Source organism: Tamandua tetradactyla, chromosome 11 (assembly GCF_023851605.1).
Source record: "Tamandua tetradactyla isolate mTamTet1 chromosome 11, mTamTet1.pri, whole genome shotgun sequence".
NCBI lineage: Eukaryota > Metazoa > Chordata > Mammalia > Pilosa > Myrmecophagidae > Tamandua > Tamandua tetradactyla.
Genome location: NC_135337.1, coordinates 78,237,534 through 78,265,051, shown reverse-complemented (window position 1 = coordinate 78,265,051; position 27,518 = coordinate 78,237,534). Strand labels below are relative to the sequence as shown.

General features: G+C 41.8%; 1 protein-coding gene across 1 annotated transcript in view; it reads right to left on the bottom strand.

Moving 5' to 3' along the window:
• Positions 1 to 844: 844 nt before the first annotated feature.
• The window catches only part of LOC143649160 (uncharacterized), a 31,700-nt gene continuing 5,026 nt past the window's right edge, over positions 845 to 27,518 (bottom strand). The window contains exons 2-18 of the mRNA XM_077119363.1: positions 20,724 to 20,831; positions 18,326 to 18,412; positions 17,407 to 17,520; positions 15,054 to 15,075; positions 14,247 to 14,335; positions 13,903 to 13,980; positions 13,399 to 13,468; positions 13,114 to 13,231; positions 7,448 to 7,508; positions 7,301 to 7,336; positions 7,153 to 7,220; positions 6,957 to 7,054; positions 5,243 to 5,316; positions 2,452 to 2,998; positions 2,185 to 2,281; positions 1,773 to 2,045; positions 845 to 1,016 (exon numbers count right to left, since the gene is read on the bottom strand). Coding sequence (XP_076975478.1) covers positions 845 to 1,016; positions 1,773 to 2,045; positions 2,185 to 2,281; positions 2,452 to 2,998; positions 5,243 to 5,316; positions 6,957 to 7,054; positions 7,153 to 7,220; positions 7,301 to 7,336; positions 7,448 to 7,508; positions 13,114 to 13,231; positions 13,399 to 13,468; positions 13,903 to 13,980; positions 14,247 to 14,335; positions 15,054 to 15,075; positions 17,407 to 17,520; positions 18,326 to 18,412; positions 20,724 to 20,831 — 2,112 coding nt within the window. The remainder of the gene's footprint in view (positions 1,017 to 1,772; positions 2,046 to 2,184; positions 2,282 to 2,451; positions 2,999 to 5,242; positions 5,317 to 6,956; positions 7,055 to 7,152; positions 7,221 to 7,300; positions 7,337 to 7,447; positions 7,509 to 13,113; positions 13,232 to 13,398; positions 13,469 to 13,902; positions 13,981 to 14,246; positions 14,336 to 15,053; positions 15,076 to 17,406; positions 17,521 to 18,325; positions 18,413 to 20,723; positions 20,832 to 27,518) is intronic.

Sequence of the window (27,518 nt, the reverse complement as noted above, 5' to 3'; positions counted from 1 at the left end):
AATGTTCAATTCGTATCCCCTGGCCCTGGAGTGTGAAATCATGTATAAATGGGATCTTGACCCCAGCCATGGACATATGCAGTTATCTATGATTAGGGTCTTCGAAGATCCTATTAAGATAAGGTCAGATTGAATCAGGCTGGTCCTTAATCTGGCATGACTGAAATCCTTATAAGCAAAGGAAATCTATACCTGAAAATAGAAGCCATACAAGGAGGTAGAAATAGAGATGGCCATGTGACGAGCAAATTTTAATAACTGGCAAACTACCAACAGAGGTCTACAGACTGTGAGGACTCTTCTGCTAATACCTTGACTTTGGATTTCTAAGCTCCAAACTGTGATTCTACAAGGTCCTCTTGTTAAAACCAACCAGTTTGTGCTATTTTGTTATAGAAGCCATGACAAACTTAGACATAAGCAATACCACTTAATTGTTGCTTAAATTGTTATAGCTTTGACATTGAGAACTCTTTTAGATTACTACTTGTTCTATGATACACCTCCCTCATTGTCTTGCTAGAGAGGAATGTGTCCTCCCTGATACTCGATTGTACTTAACTAAAATTCATTTGTTATTCAGTAATTTAAATTTCGAACGAACAATTTTCTTGATTAAAATGATTCAAGCATTACTGAATAAATTTAACCATAAGCTACACTAGGGAATACATGTCTTCCTTAATATGCCATGAATGTAGAATAGTACTTATTAAAAAGTACAGACATTTCACTTTTCTGAAGAAAAGCCTCAAATAAGGACAAAATGGGGAAGGTGTAGGTACAGGATGAAATCCAGGTGGAGATGGGGGTCCAAGGGGAGGTCCAGGTGGAGGTGGGAGCTTCAATTCAGGAAGAGGCAGAGGTCCAAGTGGAGGTCCAGGTGGAGGTGGAGGTCGTGTTCCAATGGAGGCTGTAGTGCAGGTGGAGGTGGGAGCAGGAAGTCGTGGTCGAGGTGGAGGAGGCGAGTGGAGGTAGAGTTCCAAATGGAGGCTGTAGTGCAGGTGGAGGTGGAGCTGCAAGTCGTGGTCCAGGTGGAGGTGGAGGTCGTGTTCCAAAAGGAGGTTGTAGTGCAGGTGGAGCTGGAGCTGGAAGTCGTTCATCCAGGTGGAGGTGGAGGTGGTGTTCCACCTGGAGGTTGTGGTGCAGGTGGAAGTGGACTGGAAGTCGTGGTCCAGGTAGAAGTGGATGGTCGTATTCCAAATGGAGGTTCGGGTCCAGGTGAGGTACAGCTGAAAGTCGTTGTCCAGATGGAGGTGGAGGTGATGTACCACATGGAGGTTGTGGTCCAGGTGGAGGTGCAGCTGTAAGTCGTGGTCCAGGTGGAGGTGGAGGTCGTATTCCAAATGGAGGTTCCGGTCCAGGTGGAGGTACAGCTGAAAGTCGTGGTCCAGATGGAGGTGGAGGTGGTGTTCCACCTGGAGGTTGTGGTCCAGGTGGAGGTGGAGTTGGAAGTCGTGGTTCAGGTGGAGGTAGAGGTGTGTTCCACCTGGAGGTTTGGTCCAGGTGGAGGTGGAGCTGGAAGTGTGGTCTAGGTGGAGGTGGGAGGTGGTTATTGTTACACCTGGAGTTGTGGTCCAGGTGGAGGTGAGTTGTTCGTAGTAGTCAGATGGGTTGGAAGTTGTGTTCCACTGGAGGTTGTGGTCCAGGTGGAGGTGTAGTTGTAAGTCGTGGTCCAGGTGGAGGTGGAGGTCGTGTTCCACCTGGAGGTTCAGTCCAGGTGGAGGTATAGCTGAAGTCGTGTCCAGGTGGAGGTGGAGGTGGTGTGCCACCTGGAGGTGTGGTCCAGGTGTGTAGAGGTGGAGTTGTAGTCGTGGTCCAGGTGGAGGTGGAGGTCGTGTTCACCTGGAGGGGTTGTGTCCAGGTGGAGAGTGTGGTTGTAAGTCGTGGCCAGGTGGAGGTAGATGTGAGGTGTTCCACCTGGAGGTTGTGGTCCAGGTGGAGGTGGAGGTCGTATTCCACACAGTGTTGTGGTCCAGGTGGAGGTGGAGGTCGTGTTCCACATGGAGACTGTGGTGCAGTTGGAGGTGGAGCTGTTAGTCGTTCTTCAGGTGGAGGTGGAGGTCGTGTTCCACACGGTGGTTGTGGTCAGGTGGAGGTGGAAGTCTTGTTTAAACGGAGATTCCGGTAGATGGAGGTACAGCTGAAAGTCGTGGTCCGGTGGAGGTGGAGGTGGTGTTCCACCTGAGGTTGTGGTCCAGTGGTGGTGTAGTTGTAAGTCGTGGCCCGGTGGAGGTGAGGTCGTGTTCCAAATGGAGGTTCTGGTCCAGGTGGGGTATAGCTGAAAGTCGTGGTCCAGGTGGAGGTGGAGGGTATACCACGGAGGTTGTGGTCCAGGTGGAGGTGGAGTTGGAAGTCGTGGTCCAGGTGGAGGTGGAGGTCGTGTTCCACCTGGAGGTCGTGGTCCAGGTGGAGGTATAGCTGAAAGTCGTGGTCCAGGTGGAGGTGCACCTGGAAGTCGTGGTCCAGGTGGAGGTTGAGGTCGTATTCCAGGTGGAGGTGGAGGTGGTGTTCCACCTGGAGGTCGTGGTCCAGGTGGAGGTGGAGCTGGAAGTCGTGGTCCAGGTGGAGGTGGAGATCGTGTTCCACATGGTGATTCTGGTGCAGTTGGTGGTGGAGCGTGAAGTCGTGGTCCAGGTGGAGGTGGAGGTCGTGTTCCACATGGAGGTTGTGGTTCAGGTGGAGGTGGAGCTACAAGTCGTTCTTCAGGTGGAGGTGGAGGTGGTGTTCCACTTGGAGGTTGTGGTGCAGGTGGAGGTGGAGCTGGAGGTCGTGGTCCAGGTGGAGGTGGAGGTTGTGTTCCAGGTGGAGGTGGCGGTCGAAATGCAGGTAGAGGCAGAGGTCCAGCTGGAAGTGAAGGTGGAAGCCAAGGCCCAAAACACTCCCAAGGTGGAGGAGACAGCCCATATCTCTCCATTGGTGACATAAGTTCTCTCACAGGGTGGTCCATGAAGGGTGGTCTTGGGAAAAGAGGGGGCCCTCTTGCAGTCGTTTTGACCTGAAGACAGAAGGAGTTGAGTTCACATATTACAGACCAAAGCTGAAACCCAAGGAAGCAACTGTCAAAGCCTGGCACCTTTCCCCTCTGAGCAACCTCAGGGCCTGGAAATTCCAACTTCCCACTCAGTCACGGAAGAGTTCATTGATGGCACAGAGTGGACAGCTGTCACCACACAGGTCACGGCCATGTCTGCAGACATGTGTGGTGGGGGCTCTTCTGGGAACTAACAGAGGCAATTCCAAAGAATAAAGACAGAGTATTCCCACCTGAAGCATCCATTCCAAGGACCCACCTGACCCTCCTCCCTTCACCTCCACCACAGAAGCTCACTATTTGCTATCAAGAACACACAGAATTAAAAGAAATGAAATAGCTCCTTTTCAGAGAACCTTCCTCCAGCCTTTCCTGGCTCATCTCTGTTTCTCAAGACTCTGCGTGTTAAGTGGAACAGTCCCCTTCTCGGTGGAAGGGGACAGAACCACAGAGAGGAACTAGAGCACTTGCCCAGAGGCACACAAATTTAAGAGGCAGAGCTGATTCAACAACAGCTCTGCTTGCAAGATCTGCTTGTCTCCCTCTGCTTCCTTCCCTGACAGAAGGGTCTTCTACTCTCCAGAAATTCTGCCCATAGGCTCATGATCTCTGGGGAGATGGTATCCCCAGAGTCCTGCAAGAGAATGTGGAAAGTGTTTTCTGATAGAAACAATTAGGCTCAGCCTTACTGTTTATCTTAAGTCCTAGGTGATAATGCAGTTTAGTACACTGTGAGATGCACATTACTTTTATTCTATGAAAATTGAGTCAGGAATTCTAAATAACAGAATTCAATAAATGTTCTACTTCAAGGAGGAAAGGTGCATGAGGTATGATCAGGGGAATCACCAGCTTTATTGCCTGCACAAGCTCCAAGAGATCGTGCTGATGGTGAACATAATTCAACGTAAGACCTTTGCTGGAATTAGCCCAACAGGGAATGACTGTCAATGTTCAATGTCTCAGTTTAGTGTACCTTTGCTCTTACTAATTGTGCTGGTTTGAAAGGATATTTGCCCCCTAAGAAAGCCATGTTTTAATATAAATCCCATTTCATAAAGGTAGAATCATCCCTATTCAATACTGTATATTTGAAACTATAATGAGATCATCTCCCTGGTTGATGTGGTTTAGTCAAGAATGGTTGTTAAACTGGATTAAGGGATGACATGTCTCCACCCATTTGGGTGGGTATTGATTGGTTTACTGGAGTCCTATAAAAGAGGAAACATTTTGGAGAATGAGAGACTCAGAGAGAGCAGAGAATGCTGCAGCACCACGATGCAGAGTCCACGAGCCAGCAACCTTTGGAGTTGAAGAAGGAAAGTGCCTCCCGGGGAGCTTCATGAAATAGGAAGCCAGGAGAGAAAGCTAGCAGATGATGCTGTATTTGCCATGTGCCCTTCCAGCTGAGAGAGGAGCCCTGACCGTGTTCACCATGTGCCTTTCCAGATGAGAGAGAAACCCTGAACTTCATCGGCCTTCTTGAACCAAGGTATCTTTCCCTGGATGCCTTTGATTGGACATTACTATAGACTTGTTGTAATGGGGACATTTTCTCGGCCTTAGAACTGTAAACTAGCAACTCATTAAATCACCCCTTTTAAAAGCCATTCCGTTTCTGGTATATTGCATTCTGGCAGCTAGCAAACTAGAACACTAATACAGAAGTTCTCATCATTCAAAATACTTGTACCTAGTAGAAAAATCTTTTGGGATTCTTCAACAGCACATTTCCAAACAGAGGTGGGACAAACTGACTTATGAAATTTACAATGAATCTACCTTGACTAGCATTCACAATTGAATGAAGCATACAAGAAAAAGTTGGAGGGATGATTTTTCATCTTGTAAAGTTATATGGATCACACCCAGCCCAAAACTGAGAAGTTTTTAAAACTCAAAAACAATAGCAACCTCCTATTGATAACCCAGCACCCTCCCACAGTAAAGGAAATCAGTGGAGTCAGTTGTGCCATGGGATTTAAGTGCGGTTCTCCTTGTGTTCATGACAGAAATACAACACTGAAGGTCCTACTCAGCCTCTAAGCAATACAGCTTCTGGAGGCTCCCCACGGGTGATAAGCTGGGCTTGGAGAAGCCATGCTTGCTGCATTTTGAACATTGAGATGGTCAAGATATCCCAGACCCAGAGGTGAGGACAGAAGAGGGGGTTATCTTGTCATTGAAAATGCCCACAGCATTTACCTTGCCCTTCTCCGTTGCCTCAGTAGGGCGTGGTCTTCCTGAGCTGCCACTCCACAGGGGTGCTGCACCAGGTCCTGGGTCAGAAAGAAGCAGAACTGTCTCAGCTTTATTCTGACTTGCACATTCTGTTCAGAAGATTCACTGCCCCTACACACCCTTCTTTCACTGCCTTAGACTCTTTACACACTCAGGTCTCCAATAGAGACCCAGGGTTTCCTAGGTGCCTTAGATGACCCCTGATGACCAGGACAGGGACTGTCCCCTGATCCCTGAGAAGGACACCATAAAGCCCTGCCTGCCAACCCAGGTGTTATTACAACATGCAAAGCACTTGAGGACAGGTTAGGTCTCAACTAACCTCAACACTAAATCTTGACCTCAACACTAAAACAAGAGTCTCTCAGTAAGTATGGGAAGGGTGAATGATTTAAAGGCAGACTTGAATCAATTACGATAAGCAAACTGATAGAGTCAGAATCGAGAATACGGATTACTATGGGATGGGGTAGGGATAGGATATGGAATTTCAGACTTAAAATGTAGAGTGTTCCATTCGGAATGATAGAAAAGTTTCGGTGATGGATGCTGGTGCTGGTGGCATAATATTGTGACTGTAATTAAAAGCTCTGAAACATATATATGAATGTGATTTAAAGGGGAATATTTCAATACGTAGTATCAGAATACATTTTTTTTTAAATCCCTGGAACTACACTACACAACCAGTGAACCCTAAGACAGACCACGGGCTGTAGTTAATATTGCAGAAAAAAAGGTACTTTCATCATTTTTAACAAGGTTCCATTCCAATCACTAAACCATGGTGTTAATCATAGGGTGGTATATGGGAATCCTGTATTTTATGCATGATTATTCTGTAAACCCACAACTTCTCTAATAAAGAAACATAAAATAAAAATAAGAACTGCTTTGGACAGGAAGAATAACCTATGCATGGATCAGCACTGGTCGGTCCTTTCAATTTATATTTAATCTGACTTCTGTATCTGCCCAGGTGTATATAAATGCTTATGGACAGCATGTGCTTATAGGCATTAATATTACAGCCGGAGAAAAGGAACAATCCACAGGGCATTAATGGTATGACTTGAGGTTACATTTATAGCATCATAGGATTCAAATTACAAAGGTATTAAGGGTATGATGAATTCTTCATATCACAATAACAATTAAACTGAAAGAAAAAAAGGACATCCAACAACAAGAAATCCTTGTTGGCAGCCTTAAAGCCCTGTTGAAGTAGACACAAAGCATAGCCAAAACACAAAGCATGAAAATTTCTTCTCTAGGCAGGACATAGAGCCCACATTCTAAAATGCAGTTCATGTTATTTTCATAAAAAAAAAAAGGTAAAATAAATCCTTCAAACTGGGTATTGCATGGTGGGAGGTGGGTCCTGACCCAGTTCCCTTCTAGTCATATCCCTTTAGTTAAGAATTGAACCTGGGGGAGGCGTCCAGTAAGCTGTGATTCAACATTAATGGGAGAGCATGACCCCCTAGTCCCAGGGGATGGGTGCAAATAGCCATTCTGGCTGGGGCAGGAGGAGGGGAACATTGTCTTCTCACCCCATGAGGCACTATGAGGTCTTTACTAAGTCTTTGGGATGGTTTTCGAGCAGCACAATGATAACCCACACTATGTGGATTTGGCTGCAGAAAATAATACCTGCTCTTGGCACTGTGCTCCTTACCTCTCCATGGAGATTTCTGTATGTCATATCTTCCTGGCATTGGTTTCCAAATCCTGCATTCTTCTCGCAAATTGTTGTTTTCAGTTTCTTCCAATAATCTTGAATATAAGGAAAGATTTTAAAATAATAATAATAAGATACAGAAACCCAAGTCTTTTCTTGGATACCAAACCGCTTAGCCTTAAAAACTGTTTACCTCTGTCTCAACTCATGAGATTCAGTGTCCTTCACAAACACCTCCCTCTGTAAAGCACGAGCTCTGAGCTAAGGGGGACAAACACACTTATATTTAGTGTGGTGGTCAATTATGCAGAAGAAGAATGAAAGAAAAAAAAAATGCTTACCCAGTTGTCGTGAGCCTTCTCCTCGTGAAGGATGATCTGAAAAAGACAACACATCAAAAAAAAACCATGTTTAGGGTTCTGAGACTCGCTGGAATCACACACATTAGGTGCTACAGAATTCTGCTACTGTCAGGCAGGGGAGGATACCTGATGTCTGAACGAGCTCTCTGACTTCCACATTCTTCGTTTCATTTCTTCCATGCTTCGCCTATGTATTATAATTATTTTAATCAGTTAAAGCACAACACTGAATACAAATATAAGTACTCTAAACATCTTCTCATCACCCTCACAACCGTACCCCGATGGACTTTATCTACATGTAAAAACACATTTCACATGATTATAGAGCAGGAGAATCAAAGGTATTTCTAGTTAACTTATTTAACATTTGCTGCCTGGATTCTGAGTTGATATGCTATACTGTCTTTAACTGCTCTCACTCTGTCCCTGAGTAATTCTGTTATTGTGTATCCTCCATCATTATATTCTTTGCATATTTCCCCAGGCTGTAACTGCTGGTCCTATGAAATGGCAAAATCATCTATATGGATTTTATTATTATTTTTTTTTGCATTGGCAGGCACCAGGAATCGAACCCAGGTCTCCAGCATAGCAGGCGAGAACTCTACCTGCTGAGCCACCGTGGCCCACCCATCTGTATGGATTTTGATTCATCCAACACCAAACTGCTTTCCCAAGGAATTATGATAATTTATAACACCGCCAGAAATGTTTGCATGAACTAAGTTCTTGATAGCTGGGCCATCATTGGAGAGCAGGACATGTCTGATAACTTTTTCTTTAATTGGTCAACTTAACAAATTATTTTTGCTTGTGAATATTCTCAAGATACCTGTCTTCTAACCATTTATGAATGCTTCTGTGGTAATTGGGTCTGACCAATGCACAAAGGATTAAAAATTAAAACAGAAAAAACACACAAGCAGGGTTTCCAAGAGCCACTGCTGCTCAGCAGCTGAACTCATTTGTATTTCTGAACTGCTTGCATGGCTGCTTTTGCCTGCTCCTTTGCAGCTAATGGCCGCCTCTCATATTCCCGCTTCTTGCATTCTTTTAGTTCCAGCTTCCTGGAACAGGGAAGAAACATATGACACTGCTAGTTCCCTCAGTAAAATCCTGTTTTGTTTCCCTCCCAGCAGTCTGAGTTCTGGATTCAAATGTCCCCTCACACCTCCCACATAAACCAGTGGATTTACAAACACAAGCAGAGGAAAGAATCCAAGCCTTTCTGTTAAGAGATAAAAGTCAGAACTTGGGATTCCTGGCTCCTTCACCTGCATTTCAGAGCTTCCCCTCATAGCTCTCTTCTCCTATTCATTAGGACATAGCATGAACAAATCTAAAAAGGAAATATGAGCCACATTATGTGCCTGCCTGGGGCCAGTTTCTTGGGTGAAAGCTCTCTTTATTCCATTGTAGAAAATCAGGATGGACCAAGTCACCAGAAACCGACACATGAGGCTGACTCGGGCTGATCCCTCTGATTTCTCCACATTTCTCAGTCCAAGGCCAGAGGCCCCATCACAGACCGGCAGACCAAGCGAGACCCTTCCAGGGCATGGGAGCTAAACGCTGCTCAATCCTCGAGTGTCCACAGCTCACATGTGGGACTCCTGCCAGCTACCCTAAGGTTCATGGTTGAGACCAAAGAAATACTAGTACTGGCAGGAATTACTGAATTGAATGTGATCTGAACTGACACATCATCAGAGTTTTATGTCCCAGAAACAGATTTATCTGGAAAACCTCTGAGTTCAGTGCATCAATCTACTTTAACAAGACTGTGTTCACTGGCACTGAAGGTTTGAGATTTATTTGCTCGTGCTTTTGTATTTTATTCATGGTTCTGGTTCTAAAGATTCACCACTTGACTTGTGATTTTCTATGGATCAGGAGGAACAAAAATGACTCCAGGCATCAAGGACAATAACACCCAGGAGAGAAAGAAGGTTTATGCATTCATTTCTAACTACCTGACCAGTACTCCCAGAGATGTTCTCTGCAGGGGCTACACGGTGGTGGATGCCATGAAAAGTCACAGGATACAGATGGGTATGGGCACAGACCCCACCCTAAAAGAGCTCTCACGGTGGTACATAAAAAGTACCATTGAGGCCCAGATCTTGGGAAGGGATAAACAGGAACCTGAGTCATGAGAGAAGTTTCAGGGAGTTTCCTACAGGCCATGGGTCAATGGGTCTGAATCACCTGATCTGCCCCTGAGAACAAAAAGAATCAAGTAATATGACCCATGTGAGCAAAATCATCTCTGAGTTGACATTGCAGTGAAGCATCATGAATGCAAGATGCAGGAGTGGAAAGAAATGAAGGATTACGGTCACACTGGCATTCAAAGTATTTTTCCCTAGGTTCACTGATGAATTCCAGAAGAGATTGCTGAGATACAAGCAAGTTTGGTAGAGTTTCTACATGTGCATGTGCTTAGAAGGTGGCACCCTGGCATTTGGGAACTTGAAAAGCTACAAATTAGGAGTCCTGGTGACCAGTAAATACACTGGCTGCTCTAGGGATTGAGCCTTTTTGAAAAATCACAATTATTGACTCAAGAGGCTCCAAGATTTCTAATGTTCCTAATCACCCACCAAAAATAAATTCCAGTCTTTTCTCTTTCAAATTAATATCCCATGCCTCAATTTCAATTTTTTTTGCCCAAATGGTCAGTAAAAAAGTAAGCAAGCAGATACCCAAATCAACAGGCCATGCCCTCAATCATGAGGCTTACTCTTGTGAAGCTTATGTAGGGAGCAGAGAAGCTTAGACTACCTATAGGCATGCCTCAGAGTAACTTCTGGAGGACCTCTGTTGTTGCTCAGATGTGGCCTCAGTCTCTCTAAGCCCAATGCTACAAATGAAATCATTGCCCTCCCCCCTATGGGGGAAATGACATTCAGGGGATGAAAGTCTCCCTGGAGATGTGGGAGATGAATCCCAGGGATGAATCCAGACCTGGCACCATGAGATCAACAATAACAGCCTGACAAAAAGTGGGAAAAGAAGTGTAATTAATAAAATAATCAATGGCAGAGAGAGTTCAAATAGTCAAGAGGCTACTCTGGAGGTTGCTCTTATGCAAGCTTCAGGTAGACCTTGCTACCTATCATAACCTGCCAACCCCCAACCAGGACCATTCCAGCCAATCCCAAAGAGCAATTAGGGAAATATATAAGATTCCACAAGGGTTCCAGGCACTAGAGTAACTTTCCAGAAACCTACAACCTCTGATGGGTGCCTGGTCCAGATAAGTCCTGAAACCTAGCCCAGTTTCTCTCCCTACCCCATATTAGTGACAGACTTTTCCAATATCAAAAATTTAGAATTGCCATAGCCCAAACAACCCCAAAGAGATGTACGGAAAGATCAAAGATAACAGTGGAATTACACATAGAAAATAGGACTTAACAAATGGATATGAATGCTGAATCATTAAACTGTTATCTCTTTTAGTCTCCAGTATTTTAGAGCAGCTAGAAACAGAAACCTAAAATTGTGAAATTGTAATCCATGTCAAAGTATTAAATATGTTCTACAACTAATTGTATGCTGTGCTTGGAAATTTATAGCTTTTTTGTATATATGTTATTGTTCACCAAAACAAAAGGGGAAAAAATTGATTGTGATGATAAGAAAGTATTTAAGCCCTCTAGCCTCCTATATTCGGAAGCAGCTAGAAGGAAAAATATGAGAGGATCGTGTGGTAGCCCATGACAAACTCTGGGATCTGACCTGTAACTACGTTTTGAAGAGTGCTCTGAAAACTATTGCTTTTTTATTTCTTTGTTTTGTACATATGTTATACTGTTAATAAAAAAAGGTAAAAAAAAAAAAAAAAGTAACCGAGAATAAAAAGGACAGGACAAGGTATTGTGATGTACTAGAAACCAAAGTACAATAAAAATAGACTCAGAGGTTCCCAGACAAAGAAACCACCACGTAAGTAACGGGAAGTTTAAGTGTGTCTCTATGTTCTAGAAATTAGAAGTCAAAATTATGAAATTCATTGAAGAACTAATAGCTATAATTCTGAAAAATAAAGTAACTGAATTTATAAATGCAATCAATGATTTTCCCAGCAGAGTTGAGCACACTGAAGACAGATTTAGAACACTGGAAGATGGGTCCCGTGTATGGGGACCAATTTAGAACCCATACATTCAGGGTTTACTTTAGGTATCAGTGGGTCCTCAGTATCTATCTGCCTATTGTGCATCATCCTTCTCCAGAAGGACTTAACCTCAGTGGGCAGGGGGTTGTTGTGTACTAAGAATGTAACTGGACATTTTTGCTCAGGAGAGAACAGCAGACACGGATCTTAAAAGGTTTCTGGTGGTCCTGTTGACTCTGAAGGTTGGTTGTAACTCATTCCTAGAAGGGAGCTATAGGAAAAGCACAGAGTTACACTTGGACCCAGCTGCGTGGCTGCATGGAGCATCCTATATATGGGTTTTTTTTTTCTTTAGGTGCATGGTCCAGGAAACAAACCCGGGTCTCCTGCATGGAAAGCAAGCATTATACCACTGAACCATCCATGCACCCTAGAGCGTCCTATATAGATTGTATCTTGGAATGATATACTTAGTACGTAGTCTAGAAATTTCACTCCAGCAGCTGTAGAGTGGATGGATTGAGGTTTTGAAGATGCAAGAAGGACATGAAATTGCAGACAAAGTCCCTAGGAGACTGGGCAGGAAAGATGATTGACCCTGAGCTAAGGAAGTGGCTGTGGGAAGGAGAATAGGGCAGCCATGAAACAGCAGACTGAATGGCTGTTGGAGGCACCAAATCCACACCAAGAAGGAAAACAATATTTCTTTAGGTGACTGAATGACCACTGGTGGAGAGATTGAGCCCTAAAAACAAACACTGCAAAGAGACCTGAGTCTGTCAAGGCCAGACATTAAGTGTGAACCTCAAAAAGTTTTGGAGAAAGAATAAACTGGCTGTTTGGTAAGCAGAGAGAGAGGGATAAAGTGGGTAGTCCAGTTTCAGTGTTTACTAGCATCAGGCAGTAGCTGCCTGAGTCCAGAGAAAATACTAAACTGTTCTCAGTGATGGTCATATACACAGAAAATATAAAGAATAGGAGTAGACAGAAACAGCAACAGCGACAGAAATCCCAATGTCAAATCAGTTATTTTGTAGAGTGAGAATTCAAAATGCACTATAAAGTCGTATCTATTTTGAAGTTACCTAATTTCAAAATGTGATGTATATTTCAATACCCTAATGAATTACCCAAGTATACTCTGCAAAGATGTCTTTGTATTTTGTAACTCCCAACCCCTTACCTTTGTGATATTATACAATATTTCTTCTGAATATTTTCCATCTAGTAAGTCTGAAATACATGGAATGGTCGATGGCTATTTTTTCTTTACACTGTTTTAAAGATTTCATTCTGAACCCTTCACACCAACCAATCAAGAGTTTTAAGGCCAAGTACAGTAAATGAAAGAAAAATCCCAATGTTAACTTGGTCACAGAGAATGCAAGGGTGAAATAATTTGCAGAAATTTATGAAAGAGTATGGATTATCGAAATGACAATAGCATCTGAACAGGAGAAACTGGTGGCAACCAACTTCCTCCAAAAGTAAATTACAAGCAAGAATCTCAGACACCGTTAGGAAGGGGAAAAAAATAGTTTTATACTGATTATATATGGAACATAGATGGCATTAACTTCTCTGAAAAATGACAAACTTATCTACATTGGTCCACACAGTCGTTCACACAAGACTATATGAGGCAGCGAACACGAGAATATCTTACTCTGATAGGTACATTCGGAGCTTCTCTATGTTTACTGCCAGCCTTTTGCTTTCCTCTTCTAATCCCCTGATCTCGGAGCGCAATGCATCACGTTCAGCTTGCACTTCTTTAATATATTCTGAAAAGTAGAGAAGATTGGGTACTGCACTGTGGGCACAGGGACCTGAAAACATGGTTGGGAGGCTGAAAGAAAGGGCCCAAGTCCAGAAATCAGGAAACCATTCCTTACCTTCCAATGTGGGAGCATTTACATTAAGCCACACTTTCTCCTCAATAAGCACCTACCTTCCAGGGTGCAGTGGTTGGGGGCCAAGCCTCGCAGACCGTATTGGAACATTGGCACTGCACGATTTGCCTAAAAATCGCAAAAGAGATTTTGAGAAATTTTGCACCCAATGTGCAAACAAAACCTCAAACACCAAAACGTGGAAAGATTTAGCAACAACACTTTTACCAACTCTTGGTCCTTGATCTTCTGACCTCCCTCCAGTTCCGATGGGACTTGCATTCCTTCAAACACATCACTTATGATTTTGATGATTCCACTGAACATTTATTTTTTTATTTTTTTAATTTTTAATTTTTTTTTACATGGGCAGGTACCGGGAATCGAACCCGGGTCCTCGGGCTTGGCAGGCAAGCATTCTTACCTGCTGAGCCACCATGGCCCACCCCCCACTGAACATTTTGTTGTTACCCTACACGAAGCATATTCAGGTTAGTAATGATTATGCAACACTTTTACTTCCATTTTTAAGATGTGATCCAGGATGAAGAAGATACTTTTACCTTGTATGAATTCAGTTCTTCCGAGAGACTGATTTTTACTCTGCGCAGTTCCTCCACATCATCCTTCAGTCTGATGATCTTTAAAAAATATAATAAAGGACTCAGAGTTCAAAATATAAATGACAGTGGTGTTGAAACCAAGCCCCGAGTACATGAGCCCTGACAGAAGTAAAGAACACAATATTCTATACTTATGATGCTGGCTGCAGATTTAGAATGCTTATAGAAAACAAACTGTGATAGAAGACACTGTAATGAAAGAAATCCTACAATAAGAATGGAATAATAAGACCCATGGAAAGAGCTCAAGATTGAAACCTGGAAATAGCAAAATCTATATATACCTTATCTTTGTATTCAGATAATTTTTCTCTGATTATTTTGTGTTCCTTCATAGCCTCTGAGATTTCTTCTTTGACTTGTAAAACTGTCCCTAAGAAGATTAGAAGAAATGAATAAGAAGGAATTGCCCTGATGTACCAGCAGTAAAGGTGCATGATCTGGTATTATGGGGGCAAAGAATAGCACCTAGAATTTCAGACTTTCCTGACTGGCATTTACTTCTCACATCAGACCCTGATATGCAATGTATTGGAACCCTGAGTTTCGACAGACATCAATACTTAATTACCCCGACATATGATGCGTGTGTGGAGTTCATTATCCCCATTTTGCATCATCCTCATTCCTAATCATTCTCCACTAGAATTAATGGTTCCCACCACTTAAACTTCTTATCATCTGGTACAAACATCTATTACACATATACTTTACCCAGCAATACTGGAACCTTTTCTGAGCCTGAATTTCCTTGGCATACACCAATAGTGTCTCATTTGTCCCTAGATCCAGATTGTGCCAGTCACCTATCACCCCAAAACTCAGACTAATGTCATCAATTTCTCCCTAAGCTTTTCTAAACAGAACTTTTGTTCTTCAGACCCCCATAATTTGTCCCTCCTCTCAGTCCCTTTTTCCTGTTGGCAGTAATGCTACCTTCTTCTTCATTCAGACCAGGAATTTTAACATTTTCCAGTTATCAAGAAACCAGACATCTTAACTCATGGCATTTTATTCTAACTGAATTAAAACCCACATCAAGCACCAATATTGAGAAACTCTTTCACAGAAAACATAAGCTAAAATCTTACCTGAATATAATCTATGCCCCACCTAGAAGAAAGTAAACAATATTAAATTTAATGTCAAAATAGTTAATGAATATTCTTATGAGAGACTGATTTTTACTTTAGAAGAATTGCAAATTAGGTTAGAAGAATTATAAATCTGCTAATTCCAGATAAACTGTCAAAATTACGTCCAAGTGAAGTTTTAATATTGGGTGGGTTTAGGATAATTAATCCAAATAATGAAAAAAAAGAAAGATTTTTAAAACATAATTTAAATGGTATGTAATACTTCATTACCATTTTCTGACAAAAGCACTAAGGTAAATACCTAATTTACCTTATCCCCAATGTGGGGATAAAATTTATCCCCAGTTTGGGGATAAAAATCTTTCTCCTCATTTCTAAACATGAACAAATCTACTCATTTTTAATAATGAGAATGGGAGACATTTTTATAATAAATATACTAAAGCATCAATAACCTCAAAGCACTTATTTGTCCACGTCCAGATGAAAACATGAGTTTCAGAACCAGGATTGTTTTAAAAGCCCGTGGGCAAACAAAGGAAAGGCAATATCATGGACTTGGATAACAGAGAAGCTTAGCCTACCTATAGGCATGCCTAAGAGTTACTTCTGGAGGACTCTTTTGTTGCTCACATGCGGCCTCACTCTCTCTAAGCCCAACTCTGTAAGTGAGATCGTTGCCTTCCCCCCTACATGGGACATGACATCCAGGGGTGAAAGTCTCCCTGGCAATGTGGGAGAGGACTCCCAGGGATGAATCCGGCCCTGGCACCTTGGGATGAACAATTCCATCCTGTCCAAAAGGGGGAAAGAAGTGTAACTAATAAAGTAGCAGTGGCAGAGAGAGTTCAAACAGAGTCGAGAGGCTACTCTGGGGGTTGCTCTTATGCAAGCTTCACTTAGACCTTGTTACCTGTCATAACCTGCCAAGCCCCTACCAAAACCATCCAGCCAATCTAAAGAACACCTGGGGCGATATATAAGATTCCACAAGGGTTCCATACAAGTCCAGAAAGCTGCAACTTCCACACGGATCCTGGTCCAGTGAAGTCCTGAAACCTAGAGGGCTCAGCCTCTCCAGAACATCAGATACTTCCATCTCAATAACCCACTTTAGTGACAGACCCTTCCAATATGAAAAAAATCTTCTGGAGAGGGCAAAATGTTCTTCCAAAACCCCAACTATCCCCAAATGACATCACTGAAGTATAGCTCCATCAAATATAAGCAGGAACCTATTGAAACCTATTGAAACACCAGATTGAAACACAAGTAACAATCTTTATTACCTAGAAGGTATTCTCCCATTCAAATATTGTAGGTGGCGATTAGCTGCTGAGGCAGCTCAAAAAACTTGTTGTAATAATATAAACTTATTGTAGCATGGAAACATATAGTGTTACTGAACAATGCATCCAGGAAGATCCACCTAGAAAGCCATGGGACTCTTCATCTGAAGGAAGTTCTCAAGGGCAGCAAAGGAGAGAGTAGGGGATGTGCAAAAAGCATGTGGAAGAAGAAGATGCTTCTATGCCTGGAGGGAAAAAAATTCACTACAAAGAGTGAACTGTGAATTAAAGGTGCCCTAGTGTTGGGCTCAGATTAAGTAGGACTTCAGGTTTTATCCAGTTATATTGTAAATTTATGATGCAAATTTTTGGCACATGAAATGATTTCTTCGTTTTTCTATTTCTTCTCTATGACTAGAAGAATACATTGTCTCATGGTTTATAAGAACTTTCAAAAGTGCAATCAAAACTAAGTAGGAAGGTAAACTTTGTAGGTTTCTAGCAGTAGGATAATACTGGATAAAAGCGTGTAAATATTTTTAAGGCCTTGCATTAGATAATATGAAATTTCTTTCCAGCAGTATTGTAAGGATTCACAGTTCCACTAACATTAAATCAAAGTGCCCAGCTAATACTCAGCATTTCACTTTCAATAGAAAGCATTTTTAAATTGAAGTTTTCACTTTGGTCTTATACAGTTGTCTTGTTCCCTGAGTTCCTTTCTATTTGTTTATTTTTTTGGATGCTGTATGGCGGGGGTCACATTTCATTCTTATTTTATGTGCGTATCCCCTTATTAGAGCAAACATTTATTGAATTTTTGTTTGGTTTTTCATTTGCTTGTTTGCTTTTTGTTTGTTTGTTTGATAAGTGCATGGGGCTCCCTGAGTGCTTTACCTCCAAAATTTAAACTAATGATATTACCAGTTTAGCTTCAATTTCAAGCACTATTTTTGCATTCATGTTAGTACCCTAAAAGAAACAAAAAGACCACAAGTATAAAATGTTTAGGTTTATTATGACTTACAGTATGCTTGCAAGTTAACTGAAATACTCACATCTGGAATACATATCCTTAAGAACATGACAATGGAAATAATGCCCAAGAAGACAGCAACATTGACAGCCACCAGTGGAAATCCATAAATATCGGGTCCAATTCGAAAATGGTCCTATAAAATATCAACTAGCTGAAATAGCAATACTGGAAATAACAAGAACCTCAAAAACTGTACAATATAAGAGGTACAAAGAACCACTCATAGAAATCTTAAATGGGCTCTAAGACATAACCATGTCCCTCAAAACTCTCCAATGGATTCCACTGTTTCGAGGAAGATGGAACGTTGAGGGCTTCGTGTTTTGTGCTTAGCTGGCTTTGTTACTGGAAATTGTGAATGTGGCACCTTTAAGTGGAACACACTGTCTCCGTCCCTTCCACAAGGCCATGGATTAACAGGTTGTTATATACACGAATGGAGTAAAACCCACTGATAAAGGAGCAAACTGTTAATACATGCAATATCAGCTAAGTTTCAAAATGATTATTATGAGTAAAAGAGCCCAGAAAAAAAAAAGCTACCTACTATACGTTCCTTTTATATAATATTCTACAAAATGACTATTAATCTATATTGACAGATGGCAGATGGGTTGTTGTCCAGCACCCCGGCAGGGAATGTATAGAATGGGGGATGGAGGATGGCAGGTGGACAAGAGGAAACATTTGGGGGTGTTTGCGATGTTTACATTCTTGGTTGCAAAACTGCTTTCATGGATGTACAAACATTTAAAACTGAACAAATCTACATGAGTGCATTTTACTATACATCACTTATAGATCAATAAACCAACAGAAAACAATCTTCATACACAAACTGAGTTCATTTTGACAAAAAATTCAAAGGTTTTTAAATTTTGGATTGAACCTACAAGCCAATATATAATTATAAATAGTAAATAAAATTAAGAACTTACATTAGTCAAGAAGTCTACTTTTTCAGTAAGATGTTCATAACCTTCTTGGATTAAATCCACTGGAAAAGTTCTAAAAATATAGCTAACCTGTATTAAAAAATGGGCAAAAGTCACAAAAACCAATTAAAATTGTATTCAGCAGATAGAAATGAATTCTGATAAGTGAGGGGACCCATATATAAATATATTGCATCATTCTGATGTGCCATATAGATGTATAGATACAACTGATATAATTGAATAGATGATAGTTGTTATAGTTACACTAGTATTGTTATTCCAGTAATAATTAAATAAAGAATAATTTTTAGGCCAACATTATTTTTTAAAAATCTGACGTGTTCTTTCCAAACTTAGCTTCATTCTGTATACAAAATATATGATGTCAGCAGAATACCATGTAATCACCATGTGAAAAAGAGTGGATTATTGTATGTCATAAAGTGTGAAATTATAAGAATTAAGGATGGTTAGAAACCCAATTTCAAATAACTACTGGCAAGAATTCACCTTCCTATTTCACTCGTGCTATAAACCAGCACTTACAAGGCACAGTAGTCAATAAACAGCAACCGTGAAAATGAATAGGTAAATTAAATAGGGTGTTTCTGGAATGTGTGGTGACTACAAAAAAAGGTAAGCATACTGGTTTCTGAAAAAACATACAAGAATTTTAGGAGAAAATGCATTTACAGTTTAATTCACACTCATCCACACATCAAGTCTGTTTCATGCAAATTAAACCCTCTCCTGAGGAAGAAACCCAAACTGGGGCCAGCCACCCATCAGATGCTTGATTTCACTTCTGTAGATCAGCCTTGTGAGGAATTACTCATTTAAATTGAAAAAGCAAATAGAGTATTGCTTTAGAAAGACAAACTCTGCATAAATGATTGTCAGGATACACGTAATTACGTGCAGCTGCCTTTGTCAGTTTGAAACTGTTGTAGACCCCAGAAAAGCCATGTTCTTTAACCCTCATTCAATTGGGCTGCATGGGATCTTTTGATTAGGTGGTTTCCATGGAGACGTGTCTCTACCCATTCAAGTTCGAGTTGCTTACTGGAGTCCCTTAAGAGAGAATCATTTTGGGAAGAGACTATTGAAGCAACAGAGCCAACATGAGACCCAGTCGTCTGGAGATGCAGAAAGTAAATGTCCCTAGAATTGTTCTGGATCCAGTGGCCTTGCTTGAGTCAAGATATCTTTTCCCGGATGCCTTGGTTTGTACATTTTTATAGCCATAGAACTGTAAGCTTGCAAACAATACATTCCCCCTGTTTTAGTTTGCTAATGATGCTGGAGAGCATTATACTAGAAAAGGAATGGCTTTTAAGAAGGGATTTAATAAGTTACATATTTAGAGTTCTAAGGCCAAGAAAACATCCAAATTAAGGCACCAACAAGAGATTACTTCACTCAAGAAAGGCTGATGCTGCCTGGAACACCTCTGTCAGGTGAGAAGGCATGTGGCTGGCTCCTGCTGGTCACTTGCTCCTGGGCTCCATTGCTTTCATCCCCTGTTTCCTGTGGGGATTCCTCACTTGGCATCTGTGGGCCTGCAGTTATCTCCTCCAGGACACAACTCTGGGTTCTGGCTTGCTTAGCATCCCACAGGAAGGCACATGGCAATGACTGCTGGGCCCTACATCTCCAAACATCGGGGTCTTGTATTGGCTCTGCCAGCTATGAAGCAACTATTTCTGAGCATTTGCATTTGCTCTATCAGCCCTCCAAGCTTCTCCAAACAGCCAACTCTCAGCTCTGAGCTGTCTCCAAAATGTTTGCTCTTCTAAAGGATTCCAGTAAACTAATCAAGACCCACCTTGAATGGGTGAGGTCACATCTCCATCTAATCAAAAGGCCACACCCAAATTAGGTTATGTCACATCTTTATGGAGATGATCTAATCAAAAGTTTAAGGCCTGAGCTGAAGCCATAATAATTAGGGACCACTGTTCCCAAGGCTATCAAGCTTTCAGAACTATGGGGGACTTACTCAGGGAAAATATGGAGTACATAAAGCACTGGCCCTTTAAACTGACAGAGCCTGAGGCCCCCTTCCAGCTCAGAGCTTCCAGAACCAAGTCTGGCATCATGACTCCCGTGATAGAATAATTCATTACTTTTTGATGTTATAAAGTTATGCTTTTCAGATTTCCACAGTTTCCACCTTTTCCTTGTGTGGAACCTGCAGGGGTTATAGGACCCAGAACACAATATGAAAGCAGTGGACAGAGTCCATTAAGGCTGGAACAAGAAACCCACTCATAGGTAGGTACTGGCTCTGCAAGGAGGACTTATCTCCCCTCAAACACCCCAAGGGAAACTCATCATTTAAAATTACAATGTGACAACCCAGTTAAAATCAAGTAAGGCAAGTGCAACATTTACTCACACTGGTGTTTGGGTGACCCAACATTGACCAGGATGACTGGACCAGGAGGAGCCAAAAGAGGAGCCCCAGAGACCCCATTTTGGGTTGGTCCTTGGGGGCAGTCTTAGGCTGGGAGGAGGGCAGGGGCGGCACGTGCAGGAAGGGGAAGGGGTGGGTGAGGAGGGGAAGGGGTGGGGTGGAGAGGGGGAGGGGGTGGGTGAGGAGGGGAAGGGGTGGGGTGGGGAGGGGAGGGGGAAGGGGTGGGGTGAGGAGGGGGGAAGGGTAGAGAATGAGGAAGGGGAGGAAAAGGACAGGAAGAATGGCCCGGAACTGGTACTTGGGATGGGAGATTGAAGGTGAGGAAGTGGAGGAATCAGGGGAAAAGGGTTCTGAGTGGGAAAATGGGCAGAGAGTGTGGAAAGCGGGCTTAAAATCAGGTCAGCAGGTGAAATGGCAGGATACAGAAGCAGGTACGGCGAGATGCTCAGGAGCGCTAGGAGCAGGTAGAGGTGGCTCTGACCTCCTCTCCGCCTTCTCCCGTTTGGCCGCTGCCTTAGCAACCGGGCGTCTTATATCTCCCCCCTCGCCCAATCAGGAGCTTCCTTCCTGGCGCGTGACAGCGGAACCCCGCCCCCGTGTTGTGAGAATGCCCCTCCCCCACCTCCACCTCCCCCATGCCATCCCAACAACAGTTCCTCTCCAGAATCAGTATGTCCCTCTGATTTCTTGTCCCTTTTTGAATACTTGATATTTTAAAAAGCTCATCAAATCCATGAGAGCAACGTTGCCAGTCCTACATCAATCCCTTGATGCTGAGTCTCAGCTCATTCTAGGATTTCTGTCCCATGCTGCCAGGAAGGTCCACACCCCTGGGAGTCATGTCCCACGTAGACAGGGGGAGTGTTAACCAATTATATTTTGTAAGATATATCTTTAGTATATAACCAATTTTAAAGGTCCACAAAATGTGTAATATCTGAAATAAATGATTATCACACTCTACAAATGGACATAAACAAGAAGGATGGAAATCTAAACATTGTAAACACGTAGATTTTATTCAAAATAACTGACAAGTTTAAAGAAATCTCAGTATGAATTTGCATTTTTATTATTCTCGTTATACTACTTCTGATGCTCCGGCACTCAGTTCTAATAACAATGCAATCCCGCTGAAGCAAAAATAAAATGTCTCTATCCCAACAGAAAAAGGAAAAAGCCAAGGTACAAGACAGCCTCCTCCATCCAAATCTCCTCAAATGCGTCCAAGTGTTAGAACTTAAATAAACGTGAAATTCCAGCTCTAATGGAGCCTGGATCCAATCAACCCACTGCAACATCTTTCCCCTGTTAACAGGTTTGTTTATTCCATTTCCACCACGCGTATCATAAATTGGTCTCACACCACGCGTGACATCTTATTCCCCACCACCCAATGTCTGCACAACACTGGGAAGTCACACTGGGTGGGGGAGCCTGAGGGGGTCAAATCCAGGACAGAGCCAGGGTGACACTGTGCAGATGCCGTCCAGGGAAGACACTGAGCTGAGTCCCTTCTCAGGTAAGCTGCTCACTGCTTTGAAGTGGAAGTTCAAAAATTGAAGATGGGAAGGATCAGGATTTCATAAATTCAGAGGGCACACAATTTCCATGAACTTGAAAGGAATTTGTGTTAAGTTCTGTAGAACTTCACAGAGCAGGGTGCATTTTTAGATGCCTAGACTAAGGGTCCTTTGCTGTAAATTAATTGCAGAATTTGTATGTTAAAACCCACACCCACATCCACACCCTCTAATAACTGACTTTTATTATTGCTTTGCTACAAAATTTCATTCTGCACTACTCGATTTCTCATATCACAGCAGTGAATTTTAAACTCACTCATGTTGAAAGACATGAAGGTGTGTTATTTAGTAAATCATTTGTTTAAAAATGACCCTAGAATCTCTTTTATTGCTCAGATGCGGTCTCACTCTCTCTAAGCCCAACTCTGCAAGTGAAATTATTGCCTTTCCCCCTACATGGGGCATGACATCCAGGGGTGAAGGTCTCCCTGGTGGCATTGAAGCTGACTCCATCATGGAATCAACAATGCCATCCTGATCAAATGGGGGAAAAGAAATATAACAAGGTATCAGTGGCTAAGAGAGTTCACATAGAGTCGAGAATCTACTCTGGAGGTTGCTCTTATGCAAGCTTCAAGTAGACATTGCTACCTGTCATGACCTGCCAACCCCCAACCAGAACCATTCCAGCCCATCCTAAAGAACACCTAGGGCAATATATAAGATTCTACAAAGGTTCCATACAGTAGGGTAACTTTCCAGAAACCTACAACTTCCACATAGGTTCCAGATAAATCCTGAAACCTAGAGGGCCCAGCCTCTCCAGAACATCAGCTAGTTCCATCTACCTACCCCATATTATTGACAGCCCCTTCCAACATGAAAAAATTAGAATGGACATAGCCCAAATACCCCTAAAGACTGGGAGAAAGATCAAAGATGATGGTGGATTTATACAGAGAAGGTAGGGTTTAAAAAACGAGTATGATTGCTGAGTCATTATATTGATATCTCTTTCAGTCTCCAATATCTTAGGGCAGCTAGAAGTAAAACCTAAAATTGTGGAATTGCAACCCATACCAAACTCTAAACTCTGTTCTATAACTAACTGTTACGCTGTGCTTTGAAATTTATTGCTTTTTTGTATATATGCTATTTTTCACAAAAAAGAAAAAAAGTTGTTTGTGATGATAAAAAAAAAATACTTGTTCCTTCTAGCCTCCAATGTTCTGAAGCAGCTAGAAGGAAAAATCTGAGATGATGGTATGGTAACCTGTGACAAACTTTGGGATCTGTGCTGTAACTACCTGTTGAAGAGTGCTTTGAAAACTATTGTTTTTTTCTTTCTTTGCTTTGTATATATGTTATATTATACAATTAAAAGTTAGAAAAAAATGACCCTAGATTTTAGTTTTTCCATGTGTGTGGACATTTTATATTCCCCAGTCAGAAATAAGCTATGGAGTTATGATAGGTTTAATATCTACATATTTTATTGAATAGATTAATAAACACTGGAAGTTTCTAGTGCCATAATCTGACACAAATATAACTAAGAAAAGAGAGAGATTGGTTTAATTTCGGCCGTAACCATGTGAAAGGAATACATGGCTCCGGACATGATTTTAGCAGAATGCTAACTTTTGGGAAGTACCAGCAGCAAAATTGCATTCCACATCCTTGAACTGAAAAAGGATTAGTCAGCGTACTTCCAAAAGTTATAACTAGTTAGGAATCCATTTTAGATCCTGTTATTACACTAAAATATTCAAATTAAGTGCTTTGGCATTAAATATGAACTATATCACAAAAAGAAAAACTAGGTAAAATTATGAGTACAGATGGAACTAAACTATTAACTATGGCAATGAAGAAAATAATATGGAAAATAAATTAGCATTTCAATAAAGGAAAAAATACTCTAAGAGATTTTTATAAATGGGGGGTTTATATGGGCCACATAAAAAATCAAAGGCCGCTGGAAGATGGCGGCTTAGTAAGACGCGCGGATCTTAGTTTCTTCTCCAGGACACCTACTAGGGGAGTAGAAACGATACAGAAAGCGCCCAAAGCCACAACAGAGATAAAAAAGACAGCGTACCCCATCCTGGAACGGCTGGCTGGCTGAGAGAAGCAGCTCGGGTGAGATCGCCGAGGCGCGCGGGCCTTACCGGGCGGGGTGGCAAGCGGCCGGAGTTACTCCCTTCCCCCTTCCCGGGTCGGCTGGGAGAATTGGAGAGGTGGTCCCCTGAAACCAAGGCGACTGGCGCCCACACCACGCGCAGCCCCCGGACCAACTGAGAGAATTGGATCGGAAACCCCCAGGCCGCGGAGAACGGTGACCCCGTGACTCCCGGGGAACGTGCACTCTCTCGGGCGGGCCGCTGCCGCTGGCGCCCTCCCGCCACGCTTGTTGCCCAGGGCCGACTAGGAAATTCGGACGGGCTCTTTCCCTGGCTGCGGCGACCAGCAACCCTCCCTGCGTTCGGACACCCTCCCTGCGTTCGGACCCCGGGCCGGCTCAAGCTGCTTCGGCTAGCGAACCCCCAGGACGGCGAGAGTTTTCCAAAGTTTAAGGTCCCACAGCACCTTTTACTGGTGGGACCCGCAGACAAACGTGTGCCACGAGCGCCACCTACTGGGCAGGATAAGAAAAACAGAACCCAGAGATTTCACAGAAAAATATTACAACCTTGCTGGGTCCAACACCAAGAGAAATCTGAATAAATGCCCAGACGCCAGCAGCAGAAGATAACTGTCCACGCTCAAAAGATTGAGAATATGGCTCAGTCAAAGGAACAAACCAATAGCTCAAATGAGACACAAGAGCTGAGACAACTAATGCTGAATATACGAACAGAAATGGAAAACCTCTTCAAAAATGAAATCGATAAATTGAGGGAGGACATGAAGAGAACATGGGCTGAACATAAAGAAGAAATAGAAAAACTGAAAAAACAAATCGCAGAACTTATGGAAGTGAAGGATAAAGTAGCAAACATAGAAAAAATAATGGATAGCTACAATGATAGATTTAAAGAGACAGAAGATAGAATTAGTGAATTGGAGGATGGAACATCTGAATTCCAAAAAGAAACAGAAACTATAGGGAAAAGAATGGAAAAATTTGAACAGGGTATCAGGGAACTCAAGGACAATATGAACCGCACAAATATACGTGTTGTGGGTGTCCCAGAAGGAGAAGAGAAGGGAAAAGGAGGAGAAAAACTAATGGAAGAAATTATCACTGAAAATTTCCCAACTCTTATGAAAGACCTAAAATTACAGATCCAAGAAGTGCAGCGCACCCCAAAGAGATTAGACCCAAATAGGCATTCTCCAAGACACTTACTAGTTAGAATGTCAGAGGTCAAAGAGAAAGAGAAGATCTTGAAAGCAGCAAGAGAAAAACAATCCATTACATACAAGGGAAACCCAATAAGACTATGTGTAGATTTCTCAGCAGAAACCATGGAAGCTAGAAGACAGTGGGATGATATATTTAAAATACTAAAAGAGAAAAACTGCCAACCAAGACTCCTATATCCAGCAAAATTATCCTTCAAAAATGAGGGAGAAATTAAAACATTCTCAGACAAAAAGTCACTGAAAGAATTTGTGACCAAGAGACCAGCTCTGCAAGAAATACTAAAGGGAGCACTAGAGTCAGATACAAAAAGACAGAAGAGAGAGATATGGAAAAGAGTGTAGAAAGAAGGAAAATCAGATATGATATATATAATACAAAAGGCAAAATGTTAGAGGAAAATATTATCCAAACAGTAATAACACTAAATGTCAATGGACTGAATTCCCCAATCAAAAGACATAGATTGGCAGAATGGATTAAAAAACAGGATCCTTCGATATGCTGTCTACAGGAAACACATCTTAGACCCAAAGATAAACATAGGTTGAAAGTGAAAGGTTGGTAAAAGATATTTCATGCAAATAACAACCAGAAAAGAGCAGGAGTGGCTATACTAATATCCAACAAACTAGACTTCAAATGTAAAACAGTTAAAAGAGACAAAGAAGGACACTATATACTAATAAAAGGAACAATTAAACAAGAAGACATAACAATCATAAATATTTACACACCGAATCAGAATGCCCCAAAATACGTGAGGAATATACTGCAAACACTGAAAAGGGAAATAGACTCATATACCATAATAGTTGGAGACTTCAACTCACCACTCTCATCAAGGGACAGAACATCTAGACAGAGGATCAACAAAGAAATAGAGAATCTGAATATTACTATAAATGAACTAGACTTAATAGACATTTATAGGACATTACATCCCACAACAGCAGGATACACCTTTTTCTCAAGTGCTCATGGATCATTCTCAAAGATAGACCATATGCTGGGTCACAAAGCAAGTCTCAATAAATTTAAAAAGATTGAAATCTTACACAACACTTTCTCGGACCATAAAGGAATGATGTTGGAAATCAATAATAGGCAGAGTGCCAGAAAATTCACAAATACGTGGAGGCTCAACAACACACTCCTAAACAACGACTGGGTCAAAGAAGAAATTGCAAGAGAAATTAGCAAATACCTCGAGGCGAATGAAAATGAAAACACAACATATCAAAACTTATGGGACGCAGCAAAGGCAGTGCTAAGAGGGAAATTTATTGCTCTAAATGCCTATATCAGAAAAGAAGAAAAGGCAAAAATGCAGGAATTAACTATCCATTTGGAAGAACTGGAGAAAGAACAGCAAGCTAACCCCAAAGCAAGCAAAAGGAAAGAAATAACAAAGATTAGAGCACAAATAAATGAAACTGAAAACATGAAAACAATAGAGAAAATCAATAAGGCCAGAAGTTGGTTCTATGAGAAAATCAATAAGATTGATGGGCCCTTAGCAAGATTGACAAAAAGAAGAAGAGAGAGGATGCAAATAAATAAGATCAGAAATGGAAGAGGAGACATAACTACTGACCTCACAGAAATAAAGGAGGTAATAACAGGATACTATGAACAACTTTACGCTAATAAATACAACAATTTAGAGGAAATGGACGGGTTCCTGGAAAGACATGAACAACCAACTTTGACTCAAGAAGACATAGATGACCTCAACAAACCAATCACAAGTAAAGAAATTGAATTAGTCATTCAAAAGCTTCCTAAAAAGAAAAGTCCAGGACCAGATGGCTTCACATGTGAATTCTACCAAACGTTCCAGAAAGAATTAGTACCAATTCTCTTCAAACTCTTCAAAAAAAT